This window comes from Podarcis raffonei, chromosome 9 (genome assembly GCF_027172205.1).
Source record: "Podarcis raffonei isolate rPodRaf1 chromosome 9, rPodRaf1.pri, whole genome shotgun sequence".
Classification (NCBI taxonomy): domain Eukaryota; kingdom Metazoa; phylum Chordata; class Lepidosauria; order Squamata; family Lacertidae; genus Podarcis; species Podarcis raffonei.
The window spans coordinates 69,872,164-69,891,598 of NC_070610.1; the positions used below are offsets into that span (position 1 = coordinate 69,872,164).

Below are 19,435 nucleotides of genomic sequence, written 5' to 3' on the forward strand. Positions count from 1 at the left end.
AGGTCTTCAACAACTACTTCATGGGGACAAGATCTACCAGAGACGAGTGCTGTGCTCATAGGCCAGACACTCGTGTCCATCGTGTTTTCTGCTAATAAAGAGTTAACTCCAACTTGCACAGTGTGATTTACTGTTAGCTCGCCGATGTCAAAGGACAAACCCTCTGGGGTGAAGGAATACTGGGTGTGGCCCTCACCTCCACTCTCACGCACCCTCTTGCACAAAGGCGGATGAGCCCCCTCTCTATTCAGTTGATCTGGGGGGCAGGGATGTGAGAAGGCACCGATTTCTCTCTTGCCCCATATTCATCACATCACGCAGAACTGTTTCCATTCTGCTGTGGTTCAGCTTCCACCCAAAACTGTGTCATTCGTCTTCTTTCGCCGCTGTCCACTATGGCAACATTTTTCGCAACCCGTGTAATTGATGACGTCGTCCTTACATTATGACACGCCATTTATTTCAACACGAGGGAAACCGTGCAAACCCGGGGGAACCCAAAATCAATTATGTGCCATTTGTGGACTGAAAACAACAACAACTGATAGCGTTCACATTTGCTGGATTGGATTGGGACAAATAAGCAAACATCAGCCATTTCCGCTGCTATGGGAATTGTACTGCTGTGGGTCCCAGGGGTGATGTGTACCTCCGTCAGGCACTGAGCTTCTCTCACTCCAGCACTGCATAGACTTCTTTTGCCACTGCCACCAAGACCTTTGTGAGTACTTGAGGGGCCAGATCACACTGCTCAACTGGGGTTAACAACCCCACATTGCCCACTCCCTTTTTAGACTCAGCTGATTGTTTCCAAGCAAAACATTTCTTCTTCAACACAAACTTTAACCTGGTTACAGCCAGCAAGCAGCAACATGCAAGGAAATACCTATGCAAGAACAGCAGCGGTGATCTCTTTTTATTTTTGGTCTTGATTGTGGATGTTCTTCCCATCGTAAAGGCATTTTTTTATTATTTGGACTTGGAGAAGTGGTGCAGTTGCTAAACTAGAAGTATTGGACTAGGACAGGGGTCAGCAAACTTTTTCAGCAGGGGGCCGGTCCACTGTCCCTCAGACCTTGTGGGGGGCCAGACTATATTTTGGAGGGGGGAAATGAACGAATTCCTATGCCCCACAAATAACCCAGAGATGCATTTTAAATAAAAGGACACGTTCTACTCATGTAAAAACACCAGGCAGGCCCCACAAATAACCCAGAGATGCATTTTAAATAAAAGTGCACATTCTACTCATGTAAAAACACGCTGATTCCCGTCTGCGGGCCGGATTTAGAAGGTGATTGGGCCAGATACAACCCCTGGGCTTTAGTTTGCCTACCCATGGACTAGGATCTTGGAGACCAGGGTTCAAATCCCCACTCAGCCATGAAGCTCACTGGGTAACCTTGGGCCCTTCACTGCCTCTCAGCCTAACCTACCTCACAGGGTTGTTGTGAGAATTATTATTATTATTATTATTATTATTATTATTATTATTATTATTCCACTTTTCCCCCAGAACCGGGACTCAAGGAGGCTCACAAAAATTAAAACACACAAGGGGGCAGCTGTAAGAAATGGTTAATGGCAAATGAAGTGATGACAACTAGAGACTAATAAGAACTGATGCAGCGATGTGAACATATTACGCAACAGGGGAGCGAAACCTGATCTTTTAGAAATTGTATTAAAATAAATTAATTTGGTTTGATTTGATTTGTAGTAATTTGGAGAGAGAGAAAGGAAGGAACAAAAATTAACAAAACAAAACAAAAGGAACAAAAAGGAAGGAAGAAAAATTAAAAACACAGATTAAAAACACAGATTAAGACGCAACTAGCCAAGCTACAGCTCTTCCTGCCGTTATCTGGTTCAGCGTAAGGCAGATGTTCAGTCCCCTCACCCACAGCCATGAGAATTTTCCTTCCCCAGTACATCCCACGACATCTGCGGAGATACATGGAGAGGAACCAGCAGTCTATCATAAGTGGAGGGCTAAGAATCAGTCACTTAGGCTGTGCCACATGATGAAAGGGGAGCTCTGTACGTGTCTGGCATCCTCACTGTCTTTCCTACCTACGAAAACCTACAAGCCTGGTGAAAAAAAGTCCTGCAAATATCAGCCGCATGTCAACAGGCAGGGTGACATCCTGATGTCTCATTTCCGCGTGTTCTGAGCACCAGTATATTACAGTACTTATCGAGCCAAAATGTGGAGGGGAGAATTATCTGCCGCACAATTTATTAGAGTTGATGGAGTGTAGGCAGATTTCTCAATAGCCTTTAAAACATTGTGATGCTCCACAGTATATTTTTAATGGAAACAAATGCATGCAATCTGCTCCGGCTTTCCTCTGAGCCGTCCGCCAAAGACAACGGGCCGTAAATCAATTTCATCTCATCCCCTCTCTCTCTCTCGCTTTGCAACAGGACGGCTTTAAAGGGACAATGTCAAAGTTGGGAGGGAAGAGGAATTTTAACTCTAAGAGGGTTAGACGCAGGGAGCAACTGGTGGGATACGGATGGAGGAAAGCAAACTGCGTTTGCACCATGGCACTAAATTGAGAGCTAAATCTCAGTTAGCAAGGTCAGACCCGAAACAATGGGGGCCACTTCACACCTCACAAGGTAGGGGATAAAAGAAGGAGTTGCATAGAAACCACGGAGTCCATGCATGCCAGAAATAATTGGAACTACATCTCCAGGAGGACAGGACAATATATGGGTTTCAACTTCTTGATATATTACCAGCTAAACATTGTGATATACCGATACATCACAATGTCTGAAGTAAGGATGGAGCTGGTTTTCAGCTTCATGATAAACCACCAGCTAAACATTGTGGTATGCTGATGTATCACAATGTCTGAAATAAGGTTGGAACTATGTAGAGGCAGGACGCAGGTGGCACTGTGGGTTAAACCACAGAGCCTAGGACTTGCCGACTGGAAGGTTGGCAGTTCAAATCCCCATGACGGGGTGAGCTCCTGTTGCTCGGTCCCTGCTCCTGCCAACCTAGCAGTTCGAAAGCACATCAAAGTGCAAGTAGATAGATAGGTATCACTCTGGCAGGAAGGTAAACGGCGTTTCTGTGCGCTGCTCTGGTTCGCCAGAAGCGGCTTAGTCTTGCTGGCCACATGACCCAGAAACTGTACGCCAGCTCTCTCGGCCAATAAAGCGAGATGAGTGCCGCAACCCCAGAGTCGGCCACGACTGGACCTAATGGTCAAGGGTCCCTTTACCTTTATGCAGAGGCATTGCCTGGCTTCACAGTTTTTCCCCACATTGTGATTTTTGCATAGCACACAAACACATCATGATTCGCAATATACGCCAGGTCAAAAATTATGAAACCGATATCTTGATATGGGCTGGAAACCAGTTTTGGATGATATATCGCCCAGCCTTAACACCCACGATATATTGCCAGGTCAAAATCACATACTGGTGGAATTCACAATGCGTTGTTAAAGTAGGTGCGGAGCTATCGTACAACAAAACTTCCTCCCAAATAGATCAGCGTTCTGCCAAAGAGGTAAGCAACGGGAAAATACAATGCAAAGTTTTGGGAAACACTTGGGTTGATGCAACATTGTCTAACCTCTCCACAAACAAATCAGGATAAATAATCCTCAAACAAGTCAATTGGAAACAACCTTAGAATCTCTCACTGCTTTCCTCCCATGGAAGACTGACGGGAGCATTTTTTGTTAAGCACACAATGCAATGAAATGTAAAAAAAGACCCACAGTTGAGCCAAAAATTGGTCCAGCAGTACTAAGGGCAGTTCACCCTTCTAAGGCAGAGATTAAAAATCAGACCGTACCCATCTCTCAGGCACTTGCAACCTAATCCCACATGCCACACTCTACATAGGGGAAAAGTTTACATACACATTTCCTGACACAGCTAATATTTTCTCTTACAGCATGGCTAAGCCGACAAAGATCATTACTCTTGAAAAAAGCAAAACCACTCAGCAACCATTTATATCATAAAATCAAGGCTTTAAGAGTAGTAGCTGAAAATCGTCTCCCGTACTCACTCCTTCAGCCATGGACAAAAACATAACTGGCTGAAAAAGGGAAATTTAATAAAGTTTCAGAAATCTCAGACATGTTCTGTATGTACCACAGGGCTTACAAATCACACTCCCCTATATACAGTGGAATCCTATGCATGATTCTGTCTACCCAAAATCAAGCCCCATTCAGTTTAATGGGACTTACTCCCAGGTATGTGCATATAGAGTTGCAGGGGTTTTTTATGTCACACACAAACACAAATGCATAGAACAGTTAAACGCAGTTCTGTAACATTCTTTTTAAAGGTTTACTTACAACCAAAGTATAAAAGGACCGTGTAACAAATAGAGAGTTACCTTTCAGATCAATAAACAGTGCAATTCTATGAATGTTTATCCATAAGTTTTCCTGGGGAAGAAGTGTGTTGAGGGTTGCAATCAAAAGCCATGCCTTGTGTTTTTTTAAATGATTATGCAACTTCGTAAAAAGGTAACATTGCAATACCTGTAACTGTTGCAATGAAGGGATAGCATTGGGGAAAGAAGCAGACAGGCCTTTTGCAAAATCTGCAAATTCTCCCTCCCCAAGCCCTCTCCCCCTGCAGCCACTTCTAGCCAACTTGTGCCCTATGGGAGCCACCTCAAAAACAGTAGCAGAGGATGCCATCGCAACAGGTATGGGGGCTAGAACCTCTCCAGTCCCACCATCGTCTGAGAGCTGTGCTGTCATTCTTCCAGGCTAGAATTTGCTTCAAGGACAAAGCCCCTTCCCTGCCATAAAATGAAATCTAATTCAAGCACAGCTAGTCACAAATAACATTAAATCTGACCTACCTGAAATGATGAGCCTCGGTAGACGCATACACCTGAAAGACCAGAAAGAAAATTGTGTTAGGCAGACATAAAAACCAACTTGTTAAATTAGGAAGTGCTGGAGAGAGGGGGGGGAGCACTTTTAACAGTCCCTACAACAAAGTAAAGGGACACCAGTGGCGCTGTGGTCTAAACCACAGAGCCTAGGGCTTGCCAATCAAAAGGCTGGCGGTTCGAATCCCCGCAATGGGGTGAGCTCCCGTTGCTCGGTCCCTGCTCCTGCCAACCTAGCAGTTCAAAAGCATACCAGTGCAAGTAGATAAATAGGTACCATTCCGGCGGGAAGGTAAATGGTGTTTCCGTCCGTTGCTCTGGTTCGCCAGAAGCGGCTTAGTCATGCTGGCCACATGACCCGGAAGCTGTACGTCGGCTCCCTCGGCCAATAAAGCGAGATGAGCGCCGCAACCCCAGAGTCGGCCACGACTGGACCTAATGGTCGGGGTCCCTTTACCTTTACAACAAAGTAGACTGTTTTCCAAAAGCAGCACAGTTTCTCCAACTATCCTTAGTGTCTGGACTCGCAGTGGTTCTCAACCTGTGGGTCCCCAGATGTTGTTGGGCTACAACTCCCATCATCCCCGACCTCTGGCCTTGCTAGCTAGGGGTGATGGGAGTTGTAGTTCAACAACATCTGGGGACCCACAGGTTGAGAAAGGCTGGGAGGGAGCAAACTCACAACAGGAGCATCTGGACCTTCAGCCAACGGGATACAAGGCAAAAGTCCAACCTCAGGCCAGTGGCGGATTTAGGGTGCTGCAGGCAGTTCCCCTGCACAGGTCACCAAACCAGGGTGGATAAAAATCAATGGTTTTTAAAAATAAAAATTAAAAAATCGGATTTTTTAAATTTAAATTGGATTTTTAAAATAAAATGCTTTTGGAGGAAAAATCTTTCTAAAGATAGTTTTCTATCTAAGTCACATTGTAGTCCAAAGGTTATTCATCAGGAAATAAGGGTCTGTTTTAAGCTTTTCATGCGTGCTAAAACTCAGTCTAAGGTTTCTTTTAAAAAATCGTTTAACCACATCAGTTAACAAACATGGATACATACGCTATAATGTTATTGTTTCCTCTGCCCTCCCTATTCCTTTTTCCTTTTGTGTGGTTTCAATTGGGTTCTGAGCTTGCAAGCAGGGACAGTTTTATACAGTATTTTTTTTTCTTTACATATAAGGTACTATTTTTAAATGAGGAAGATAAAAGTGAGGAAAAGAAAATACACAAATATATATAGTATATCACTATAACAGTTGTTAACAGTTACCATTAAAATTGTTTCAACCTACTGTATTTTGTATAAATGAGCTCCAGAATTCATTACACTTGTCCATGCAAAGTCTGAACTTTTAATAGCTTCCTAGCCCTTTGAAAAAGTTGGGTGCTTTGTAAGTGAGAAAGAAGCACAGCAGAAATGAGTTTACCCTTTAACAGCTTGTCTTACGCCAACTTCAAGCCTGGAAGAGTGCTTGTTTCTGTTGAAAGGAGCCTAGGAAACCACAGATGTTCCTAAAATAAGTTATCATCCGTTCCAAAATGTATCTCAGCAGCTGCAGGGCATGAAATGGAACACTGCAACGAACTATGCACAGCACATTGGTATGAATACACAGAACATGCTAGAAAGGATGCCTTTGACCCAAACGCTAGAATTTTAGCTTCTGCAGATATTAGGGGTTTGGGGCAGAACCTGAACTCAGATCCAAGGGAAGACATCACAAGAATTTTAGAAATTCACGCAGAAAAAAGTTAACAGGATATCATAGGGGCAAAGCAGAGCCAGTGACAGATTGTGCCGGCCAAAATAGAGGCAGAGGATTAAAATAAGTACAGTATTTCTGCTATTAACATCGCATCTAGTTTGACCCTGATTTAGGAGGGACCAGAAAATAGACGCTGACTTGGTAAATAGGACAGTTGGAGCATATGCAATATGAGGTCTCAGCACATCCCTCTCAATCCGATTCAGGGCACAATCCAGTGCTCTGGAGTGCCCCATCCAAGCTGGGACAAATAGGGACCAATTGCTCCTGATCGATTGAGAGTCCTAGCAGTCTTTGATTAGGGTTGAACCCCTAACTAATCACAGAGGTTGCACAAGTATTGGAATTCTGCCTTGGCCCACGAGAGCAAACTAGATAACTCGTCCCCATTTTTATGCAAAGGGCATCTTTTGTTTTGGCAGAGGTCTCCTGGGAGACAGGTACGGTTTCGTGTGCAAAAGACTACACTTCCCATCATCCACTGAAATTCTGAAGGGAGGGAGTGGGAGGGAGCCAGAGAAGGAGGTGGGGCTATAAATGGCCGTGCCAAAGCATGAGCCGAGTTCTGTCAATGGGAACAAAGACGCTTCGGGTGAAGCCACGTGACCCCATTTGACAGCCCCATATTGCTCTGGGTGGACCCAATTCAGCACTGTCTCAACCTGTTTGGTCAAATTCTGGGTCAAACCAATTGGGTTTGGGGTCCAGGATTTGGCATGAGCCAGTAAGGTAAAAAATAAAGGTAATGGACCCCTGGACGGTTAAGTCCAGTCAAAGGCGACTATGGGGTTGCGGCGCTCATCTTGCTTTCAGGCTGAGGGAGCCGGTGTTTGTCCACAGACAGCTTTCCAGGTCATGTGGCCAGCAGGACTAAACTGATTCCTGCTCAACAGAACACCGTGACAGAAACCAGAGCGCACGGAAACACCGTTTACCTTCCCGCCGCAGCGCTACCTATTTATCTACTTGCACTGGCATGCTTTCGAACTGCTAGGACCCACGTACCTATGGGATCGCCTCTCCTGGTATGCCCCGCGGAGGACCTTAAGGTCCACAAATGACAACATTTTGGAGGTCACAGGTCACAAAGTGGTTAGACTGGTCTCAGCTAGGGCCTTTTCAGTACTGGCCCCAACTTGGTGGAACACTCTGTCACAAGAGACTAGAGCCCTGCAGGATTTGACATCTTTCCGCAGGGCCTGCAAGACCGAGCTGTTCCGCCTGGCCTTTGGTTTGGACTCAGTCTGACCCTTACGTTTCCCTCCCCTTATGGTATTGATCTATGGGCTATTATTAAAATGAGGCTGCATTTTAAATTGTATTTTAACCTGTATTCTAAATTGTGGGGTTTTTTCCTCCCCTATTATGTTTTTAATTGTAATTTCACTGGTGTTAGCCGCCCTGAGTCTGGCTCTGGCCGGGGAGGACGGAGTATAAATAAAGATATATTGTTGTTGTTGTTGTTGTTGTTGTTGTTGTTGTTGTTGTTGTTGTTGTTGTTATGAGGTTGGCAGGAGCTGGGACAGAACAACATGAGCTCACCCTGTTGCGAGGATTCGAACCGCCAACCTTCTGATTGGCAAGCCCAAGAGGCACAGTGGTTTAGACCACAGCGCCACCCACATCCCCATAAGCCAGTGCACAGCCCTGGCACACTATCCACAGAGGGCTAAAAGGGGCACTGGAGCCCCTCTGGTCTAACCTCCTGCTCAACATAGGATCTGCAACTCAGGTTGTGACTACAGCATCCTTAGCAGATGGCAGCTGAGTCCCTGCTTAAACTCCTCTGACAAAGAGAGCCCAGCACAGCATGGAAGTGCTGCAACCTGAAAAACATTTCCCCGCTTGAAACTGGGGGCAAGCATTTCACTGTATCTTAAAGTAAAATGTAGCAAGGATTAAATCACACACTCCTGAGCTGGCAAGCTCTTGCTTAGAATAAGTCACAGCTGACACTCATGCAAAAATCACAGGGGTTGCTGCTGTTGCTTTTTCATCTGCTACAATTTTTTTTTTAAAATACACCTTCTACTAATGAGACATAGGGAGGACTATGAATTTTAGAGAAAAAGGACTAAGAAGGAGTTTATTTAGGATTTGGCTTTTATAGCAATAACTATTAAAATAAAATGCAAAATCAGAAAGAAGGTTAGAAAACCATTAGTCGAAGTTGACGGAAGTCCTAGGCTGTGATAGCCAAAGGTATGTTATATTGTATAAGATAGGATATTATGTTTGGAAAACATGTGCAAACACCAATAAAAATTGAGAGAGAGAGAGAGAGAGAGAGAGAGAGAGACTGACTGACTTACAGGGAGGACAGTCTTTGCCACCCTGTCACCTTCCAGATGTTTTGGACTACAACTTCCATGAGCCCCAGCTGCTAGTTGGGACTGATGGGAGTTGTAGTCCAGTGCACCAGGCTGAGAAAGAGAGTAAAGCAATGCTTTTATGGAAATCACGATGCACCACACACGCTTTTATTCTCAAAGCTTTTCTTTCTTTCTTTCTTTCTTTCTTTCTTTCTTTCTTTCTTTCTTTCTTTCTTAAGAAAAAGAGAAGTGCCTCCGAAAGCGCCTAAAGGGAATTGCAAAAACGTTTGGTGAAAAGTGACGCCTCTCTCTCGTCTTTGAGGCGCAAGTGGCTCTGCTGCAGGATGCAATCGCTGGGGGTTCTGAAGGACACGAGGATTTGGTTCAATGCCGCCTGGGGACGCGGAGACAAAGGAAGGGTTTATGGCCGGCGCTGCAGTTGGTCTCCCCAAAGAGGCAGCAACAGCCACTTCTGCACCGCACCTGCCAGACCGTTAATAAAAGTGTCAAGGCCAGGGCCTTCGCAGGAAGCTGATTGCCTGCTTCCAATGCTATGAAATCCAAAGTGAGAGGGCAGTTTTGAAAAGCAGGAGATGGCCCCACGAGAACATGCTATAAGAAAGCAAAGTCTGGAATGCAGCAGGGAACAAGGCATTCAACGCCCACAGAACCAAAGATCACCAGGGGCCTCTGATTATCACAACAAAGTTTCCCACAGTTTATTCCTGCCAAAATGGCCCATCCATAGAATCACAGGGGACCCCCAATGATCATCTAGTCCAACCCACTGCAATGCAGGAATCTAAACGAAAGCATCCATGACGGATGGCCATACAATCCTGGGCAGGTTTGTGTTTTATTTTCTGCTAAGAAGCCACCCACGTTATGTTAACTCTGCTGCCCTAATTGCAAAATAAGTCGTAGTTGCTGTTGTCAACAGCACCCATAACTCATCCTTCCTCCATGGAGTTCAAGACACATAGCTGCTCTCTCGTTTTATCTTCACAACCATCTGACAAGGTAGGCTGGAACAAGAAAGTCCCAGAGTGGTTTAACCTGGAAGAATCAACTCCTCTTCGCGGGAACACCTGGAGGAGAACTGTAGCTTTGGGCAAAGAATCTGGAGCCTGCTAGCAACTTTTAGCGATCTTAACAAACTACAGTTGCATGTTGAGGTCCCCAAGCCACCCCCTAAATAAATTACAATTCACACAGAATTTTTGTTTAAGGTTTTTGTCACAATTTTGGCCACAACTTTATTAAAATAGATAACGTGAGTGGTTGCTTAGGCATTGGTTACGACTATCTGTCCCTGCCCAGGGACAGAACTGACTTCCGAAAGCCAGTAAGGGAAAACAATATTGGGGAGAGAATGGGACTGGGCACCATACTGTCACCCCTCCCTGCATGCTCCCAGGGGCTTGCACGGCCCTAGCCCCTTGCCGGGGATACAGACAAAAGCATGGCAAAGCCCTGGATTCCTTTATCGGAATTTCCTTGCTGCGGCAGCATTGGAGGGGCAGGCCCAGCCAACCATACCCCCTCCACCAACCAAAATTAACCAGGACCTAACCGCAACCTTACAAGTTGTGACGATTTGCTACGCAGTAGGCAAAAACCAAATGGTGCCAGCCAATCTGCCAAATGGACAAAATTCCTACCAGGCCCCTGCCCCAAAAGCATACGACCCCATGACAGGCATAGCAAGGTCAAACGCAACAGCCCTAAATTAGGGAGGGTGGGCGGGTGATCTGATGCACGCAGCAAAAGAGACTGAAAAAAGCTGCGTGCCAAGAATATATTACCTTTGGGCCAACCCTCTAAATGGTAACATCAAAATCTCACCAACAACCCAAACTGGCCCAATCACAGTCATGGCCATCCAAACGGTCCCGCCCAGTAACCAAGAGGGGGTGTCCTGTTAGACCCCACAGCAACACGTGCTCTCCATGAAGGAGAACATGCTCTCCCAGAAATATTTGGGGGAAGCCAGGGCTGCTTAAAGTAGAGACATCACCTTGCCAACAAAGGTCTGTATAGTAAAAGCTATGGTTTTCCCAGTAGTAATGTATGGAAGTGAGAGCTGGACCATAAAGAAGGCTGATCGCCGAAGAATGGATGCTTTTGAATTCTGGTGCTGGAGGAGACTCTTGAGAGTCCCATGGACTGCAAGAAGATCAAACCTCTCCATTCTTGAGGAAATCAGCCCTGAGTGCTCACTGGAAGGACAGATGCTGAAGCTGAGGCTCCAAGACTTTGGCCACCTCATGAGAAGAGAAGACTCCCTGGAAAAGACCCTGATGTTGGGAAAGATGGAGGGCACAAGGAGAAGGGGACGACAGAAGACGAGATGGTTGGACAGTGTTCTCGAAGCTACCAGCATGAGTTTGACCAAACTGCGGGAGGCAGTGGAAGACAGGAGTGCCTGGCGTGCTCTGGTCCATGGGGTCACAAAGAGTCGGACATGACTAAATGACTAAAGAACAACAACAACAAGGGCTGCTTAAAGCAGCATCACAACACTTCAGATTCATGCTGTGGGACTTCAACTGTTGGCAGCCCCCACCCACCCCCCAAAAGTAACTGGTACAGCCAGCCAGACGCAAAGAGCATGTGGATAGAGCGGAAGAGAAAATTTAATTTGGAAAGCTGCCTACTCTTTTGCCGGGGATTGTGAGCAGAGAGCCAGGAGTTCATTATTCCAAACTAATCCATCACGGCAAATGCCCACTTCGGATACCAGAAGGACCGAGGAAAACTGCCCTGTGGACAATCTTTAATCACCCTTATTGCAGGAGGAAATAGTTGCCGTTTGTTGAAGGGTAACTAATAGGAACGTAGGAAACTGCCTTATCCTGAGTCGGATCGTGGCTCCAGTTGAGTTCAGTGTTGTCTACACTGGTGGGCAGGGCCTCAGTCTGCAAGGTTTCAGTCCAGAGGCTCTTCCTGGCCTTCTCTGCCCCATGGATCTTCTGCATACAAAACATAAACACACACTCTGCCCCTGGAATACAGCACCTCCCTAAAGAGGTCCGCTCACACAGTCAGGTCACTGGTCCACCTAGCTCCATTCTGTCCACACTGGCTGGCACCAGCACTCTACGGTTTTAGACAGGAGACATTCCCAACATCCTCCTCATCATCATACCACCCCACCCATCTGGCTGGGTTTCCCCAGCAACTCTGGGCAGCTTCCAACAAATTATTAATAATAATAACAACATCAAACATTAAAAACTTCCCTAGACAGGGCTGGCTTCAGATGTCTTCTAAAAGTCAGGTAGTTGTTTATTTCCTTGACATCTGGTGGGAGGGCGTTCCACAGGGTGGGTGCCACCACTGAGAAGGCCCTCTGCCTGGTTCCCTATAATCTCGCTTCTCGCAGGGAGGGAACCACCAGAAGGCCCTCGGAGCTGGACCTCAGCGTCCGGGCAGAATGATGGGGGTGGAGACGCTCCTTCAGGTATACTGGACCGAGGCCATTTAGGGCTTTAAAGGTCAGCACCAACACTCTGAATTGTGCTCGGAAACGTACTGGGAGCCAATGTAGGTCTTTCAGGACCAGTGTTATATGGTCTCGGCAGCCACTCTCAGTCACCAGTCTATCTGTCAAGGATTTAGAAGTGCGAAGGATAGAGCCTGGGGCTTTCTGTGTGCAAAGCATGTGCCCAATCCCTGAGCTATGTCACAGAATCCTAGAGCTGGAAGGGACCACAGGGGTCATCTAGTCCAACCCCCTGCAATGCAGGAATCATTTGCCCAATTTAGGGCTGGAACCCACAACTCTGGGATTGAGAGTCTGCTGTTCTATAGACTGAGCTATCCCCCATCCTGCATGCACCCTGCCTCCAGGGCCAGCTCCAGGTATTATTTTATTTTATTTGTTAAATCTGCATCCTCTGGGCAGCATAAAAACACAAAGCACAGAACAAAAATAAAGAACGAACAAACCCTCCCCCAACACATTTAAAAGGGCATCGGATATTAATCAATCAAAGGCCTAGTTGAAGAGGAATGTTTTCACCTGGCACCTAAAGATATGTAATGAAGGAGCCAGGCAAGCCTCCCTGGGGAGAGCGTTCCACAAATGGGGAGCCACCACAAAGAAGGCCAATTCTCATGTTGCCACCCTCCAGACCTCTTGTGGAGAAGGCACACAAGGAGGGGCGTCAGAGGATCTAGGGTCTAGGTCAGCTCAAACAGGGAGAGGCGATCCTTGCATTGCAATCCTGAGCCATTTAAGGCCACATAGGTTAAATCAGCACTTTGAAGTGGGCCCAGAAACTAATTGGCAGCGAGTACAGTCTAGCCAGGATCAGTGCCACTGGTGGATGAAGGGTCCCTTGTGTCAGATCCTGCTGCATCAACTTTTATTATTTTACTTCTGCTTGCTTCCCCCTCCCCTCCCACTTGTTTTATCTTGATTTGATTCCTGCCCCTTTACATTTATATCCCACTTTTCCTCCATCATGCAGGCGGTCTCCCATCCAGACCCAGACCTGCTTAGCTTCAGCAAAATGTGTAGTCGCATATGCTCCTCTGCCTTCAGAACATCACCTGGAATTACCCTGAGATTTTGCTAATTTGAAGGGCAGCATATAGAGAGTTAAAAAGGACCCCTCTTAAGTAGGAAAGCAAAAACAGTCAACTCAGATTGCAATTAAGTGGGGTGGAAGTCATTTGTCTGCACAAACATTTGTTTTCAGGGCATCCGATGTGTGTTCAAACCACCTCTGCCACATTGCCTATTTTCACCGGCGAGAGATATTTATGGCGTAACATTTATAGAGGGCATTTCAAGTATTCTGGGACTCTCCCAGATTCCAGGGACTGAACCTGGGAACCAGGAAGAGGGCCTTCTTGGTAGTGGCACCCTCCCTGTGGAACGCCCTCCCATCAGATGTCAAGGAAATAAACCACTATCTGACTTTTAGAAGACATCTGAAGGCAGCTCTGTTTAGGGAAGTTTTTAGTGTTTGATGTTTTATTGTGTTTTTAATATTCTGTTGGGAGACGCCCAGAGTGGCTGGGGAAACCCAACCAGATGGGCGGGGTATAAGTAATAAATTTTTATTTATTTTTTTCTGCATGCAGAGCAGATGTTCTCTGCCACTGAGAAACAGCCCTTCCCTTAAAGCTTCACATTCATGAGCTCTCTTCAGATGACTGCTCCTTATATATTGCACACACAGAAGGAGGAATCATGCCTGTCGGTTCTGCTCTCCATCTGTTCAGACAAACCCATGGAAAGAGCCCATGCACAGCTTGTACATACAGCTTGTCTGCGTGCACAATTTCTGAACACACAATCAGGAGGAAAGCCTGCAAAAAACCAAAAAAAAACCATCCACATACCGTATTTTTCGCTCTATAAGACGCACCTAGTTTTTGGAGGAGGAAAACAAGAAAAAAATATATTCTGAATCTCAGAAGCCAGAACAGCAAGAGGGATCGCTGCACAGCGAAAGCAGCGATCCCCCTTGCTGTTCTGGCTTCTGGGATAGCTGCGCAGCCTGCATTCACTCCATAAGACGCACACACATTTCCCCTTACTTCTTAGGAGGGAAAAAGTGAGTCTTATAGAGCAAAAAATACGGTATTTTGTCTGCTGGGTTCACAGGTTTAGCTAAACAGAGGGAGGTCTGGGAGGTGGAAATAGCAGGCAAGAACTCTGCTCCCTAGTCCACGGACTGGTCAGCTGAACAACATTTTGTTAGTGAAGGTTAGCAAAAGAATAGGGATGCACAGAGCTTTTGGTGGACATTGAGCTAAAGCAACGTATCCCATCAGGACACCTGAACTCTGTGGTTATGTGAACACCAGTGGTTTAAAACCCAGTGAGGTTGTTTCCTTCCCGCTGCATTTCAAGCTGCGATTGCACATCCCAGAGAGGGGGAGGGAATGCCTTCACCTGTTGCACATTACCTGTTTGGCTTCCCCCCCTCCCCTGCATTCACACACTGTTCGTGAAGGTGTAATCTGAGCAAGATGTGCAGCAGCTCTCTCAAATGTACGGACTCTGCTTAACCGCAAAGTGGACGTGGCTTTGGTTAAGGCTGGTTTGGCGGGAAATGCATCGAACAGCAGCATTCCTCAAGAAACTATGGGATATCTCTTCACTGTGGATAAGGTTGTGTGAGCTCACTGGGGCCAGAGTAAACGCTAATGTGTACCCAAACTGCATTTTCCCCAAAACAGCTTCTAGGAGCTCACAGCAGAGTGTGAAAGTGGCAGTCTTGTCCTTTTGTTTTTCCTCATATAGACTGCAATGACAAACCTAGACAACATCTTAAAAAGCAGAAACATCACCTTGCCAACAAAGGTCCGTATAGTAAAAGCTATGGTTTTCCCAGTAGTGATGTATGGAAGTGAGATGAGAGCTGGACCATAAAGAAGGCTGATCACCGAAGAATTGATGCTTTTGAATTATGGTGCTGGAGGAGACTATTGAGAGTCCCATGGACTGCAAGAAGATCAAACCTCTCCATTCTGAAGGAAATCAGCCCTGAGCGCTCGCTGGAAGGACAGATCCTGAAGCTGAGGCTCCAATACTTTGGCCACCTCATGAGAAGAGAAGACTCCCTGGAAAAGACCCTGATGTTGGGAAAGATGGAGGGCACAAGGAGAAGGGGACGACAGAGGACGAGATGGTTGGACAGTGTTCTCGAAGCTACCAGCATGAGTTTGACCAAACTGTGGGAGGCAGTGGAAGACAGGAGTGCCTGGCGTGCTCTGGTCCATGGGGTCACGAAGAGTCGGACATGACTAAACAACTAAACAACAACATATAGACAGCCACTGTAGAGAGAGGTTTGATTTTTTAAAAAAGTTTTTAGTTTTCAGCATTAATAGCTAAAAGACTGGTTCTCCAAGAACCGTTTTTAAATAGATCTATCCTCTATGAACTAAAAACCCTGCAAGTTAGTGAGAATCATCAGATTATGTAGAAAGGTGTTTCACAAATTAATTATAATTTGCACAGTGGCTCCCTTCATCTCTAACCTCCAGCCAATCGCTTTGTTTGAAGAGCCTGAATTCTGGTGAAAGTGAGTAAGCGAAAAAAGGGAGCATCGATTTACAAAGTTCTACCAGGGGCTCTCACTTGGATGTAAACTAAGCAGTAAGTTTTTCAGCTTTTAAAAACATTTTATAGCATTTTTATTAGCAGTATTATTTTAATCGCCCTACTTGCCATACGTCCAGGTTTTCCCGGACATTTTGCAGACTCAACAAAAATCATAGGAAGCTGCCATGTACCAAGCTTAGTACAGTGGTACCTTGGTTCTCAAACTTAATCCGTTCCAGAAGTCCGTTCCAAAACCAAAATCGTTCCAAAACCAAGGAGCACTTTCCCATAGAAAGTAATGCAAAATGGATCAATCCATTCCAGACTTTTAAAAACAACCCCTCAAACAGCAATTTAACATGAATTTTCCTATCTAACAAGACCACGGATCCATAAAATGAAAGCAATAAACAAAGTACTGCAATCACACTATCAATCAATCAGTAGCTGAACTGGGTTCCACACAGTCACAAAAACAAAAAGAGCCGCGAAAACAAAAACGCAAAATAAATAGCAAAAAGAGATAGACCTCAGCATTAGCAGTCAAATCAGAAGTGTAACACTCAAAACAGAATACGTTCGACTTCCGAAAAAGTCCACAAACCGGAACACTTACTTCCAGGTTTACAGTGTTTGGGTTCCAAGTTGTTTGAGTACCAATGCGTTTGAGAACCAAGGTACCACTGTACTGTCCACACTGACTGACAGCAGCAATCCAGGATTTCAGGCATTTTTTTCCCTACCTGGTGACTGAACTTGGGACCTTCTGCTTGCAAGGCAGATGCTATACCTCTGAGCTACAACCCTCTCCCTGCTACTTTGATGGCCGGTCCATGCTCGCATCATCTCCGACTGTGGCATCAAGCAAGGACTTTGTGAGCCACCCCAGCAGTAATCGCCACGGACCAAAGGCCCTAAAGTCAATTCCAAGAAGAAGCGGAGGCATCTCACGCGTTCAGCAGAGAATCGCCGAGTTCAGAGAAATCAAAGGACTATTTTTCGCTCTATAAGAAGCACCAGACCACAAGACGCACCTAGTTTTTGAAGGAGGAAAACAAGAAAAAAAATATTCTGAATCTCAGAAGCCAGAACAGCAAGACGGATCGCTGCACAGTGAAAGCAGCAATCCCTCTTGCTGTTCTGGCTTCTGTGATAGCTGCACAGCCTGCATTCGCTCCATAAGACGCACACACATTTCCCCTTACTTTTTAGGAGGGAAAACGTGAGTCTTATAGAGCAAAAAATACGGTAATTGGGTGAAGTAAAGAGAAATCAGGCACGCACCCAGATCAAGCGGGCATGTGCTTGGCAGCAAAGCACGAGGCTGGGATCAGAAATGTGGCTGTTATGGGTGAAATGACTCTTGGAGTAAGAGGGGGAGGAACTTGAGCATGAGAGCAGGTAAGAGAGTTTTTATGCATAATTAAACTCTCCAGGCCTTATGTCATCCAGCCACTTTTTCCACTCCAGGCTGCTCCGAGACGGCAATAAATCTTACTGTTCCCTGCATGCGCTCCAGGAACAGGCAGGATCGGTGGGTAGTCCATGCCGAAGTAATGTCAGCCGTAATGTTTACTGCGCACTGCCTTGATGGATTGTTTTCCAAACAAACAAGGCGTCTAAAAATTGATATTGGCATGCCTAATGCAGGCAGCAAGACCTCCCGACACACGGGCATATTTTGCACACCGTCGAGTGCGGAACTGGTGTTAAAATAGTAGAAGGACTAGTAAATAGAGAGTCACGTTTTCACTTCACATTTCTGGTTTCTAATGTACATGTAGCAAAAAAACTCTTCAGCGTAACAGCAGCTGCCAGGGGCGAAGATGTCTCAGCTCTCGGAGCTTTCAGACAAACATCTTTGAGCTTCTCTTGCTTCTGCATGTGTGAATGTCGTTGCTGCCGGGCAGAAAGCATAAAGGAGCTGGTTTTAAACAGCCATTTGTGGGTTAAAGGTAAAGGGACCCCTGACCATTAGGTCCAGTCGTGGCCGACTCTGGGGTTGCGGCGCTCATCTCGCTTTACTGGCTGAGGGAGCCAGCGTACAGCCGGCGTACAGCTTCCAGGTCATGTGGCCAGCATGACTAAGCCACTTCTGGCGAACCAGAGCAGCACATGGAAACGCCGTTTACCTTCCCGCCGGAGTGGTACCTATTTATCTACTTGCACTTTGATGTGCTTTCGAACTGCTAGGTTTTGGCAGGAGCAGGGAACGAGCAATGGGAGCTCAGCCCGTTGCGGGGATTCGAACTGCCGACCTTCTGATCGGCAAGTCCTAGGCTCTGTGGTTTAACCCACAGCGCCACCCGTGTCCCTATTGTGGGTCACACATCCATTAAAGTTGTACCAGAAGCTAGGGACCGTCCATAGCTGTATGTACAAACACAGCCTGGATATGCTCAGTTGGCTAGAGCGTGGTGCAGATATGGCCAAGGCTGCAGGTTTGATCCCCGTTTGGGACAGCTGCATATTCCTGCATTGCAGGGGGTTGGACTAGATGACCCTTGGATCCCTTCCAACTCGATTCTACAATTCCATGATTCTATCCCTTGGGAAGGACTGCATCCCAGTGGAGCAGCATCCCAGTGCACGCAAGAGATCTCAGGTTCAACCCCTGGCATCTCGAGGTAAGGCTGGGAGAGACTCCTACCTGAAACCCTGGTGAGCTACTGCCAGCCAGTGCAGACAACACTAAGTGTGATGGTCCAACTCAGGGTAAAGGAGCTTCCTGGGTTCACAATGCTGGCGCATGACATATTCTGGCAAGACTGAAGAGCACTTTGGAAATCAGAGGGCATGGAAAGCATTCTGCTTTTCAAGGTGTGCCACCTAAAGGCAGAACTTCAGAAGGGGGTACTGAATGTTGAAGTAAGTAGTTCAAAGATGTTCAGGGCACGCTGTTGTAAAAAAAAAAAAATGAACAACCACGCATTTGGCAAGTTTGCTGCCACGCTCTTTACATTGCCTGTGCAAAAATGATAAGGGAGGGTGCCTAGGCTTGATCCAATTGATTAAATGCTCTTTGCAGACACTAGATCAGGCATCCCCAAACTTGGCCCTCCAGATGTTTTTGGAACTACAACTCCCAACATCCCTAGCTAACAGGACCAGTGGGAATTGTAGTCCCACTGGGAATTGATGATGGGAATTGTAGTCCCAAAACAGCTGAAGGGCCGAGTTTGGGGGTGCCTGCAATAGGTAGTTCCATAAGGGAGACTGGGGTGCAATTTCTGGTGGCTGCCGGGCTAAGCAGACCTCGAAGGGGTGTGGCTCAGTGGTAGAGCACCTGTGCTGCATGCAAAAAGGTCTCTGGTTCACTGTCCCTAGTGACTACAGATAGAATCACAGAATTGGAAAGCTGGAAGGGACCCGAGGGTCATCTAGACCAACCCCAGACAATGCAG

At 46.3% G+C, this 19,435-nt stretch overlaps 1 protein-coding gene across 1 annotated transcript in view; it reads right to left on the reverse strand.

Annotated features, from left to right (window-relative positions):
- FRAS1 (Fraser extracellular matrix complex subunit 1) overlaps positions 1-19,435 on the reverse strand; it is a 354,385-nt gene that overhangs the window by 332,938 nt on the left and 2,012 nt on the right. Inside the window, exon 2 of the mRNA XM_053404373.1 lies at positions 4,856-4,887. Coding sequence (XP_053260348.1) covers positions 4,856-4,887 — 32 coding nt within the window. The remainder of the gene's footprint in view (positions 1-4,855; positions 4,888-19,435) is intronic.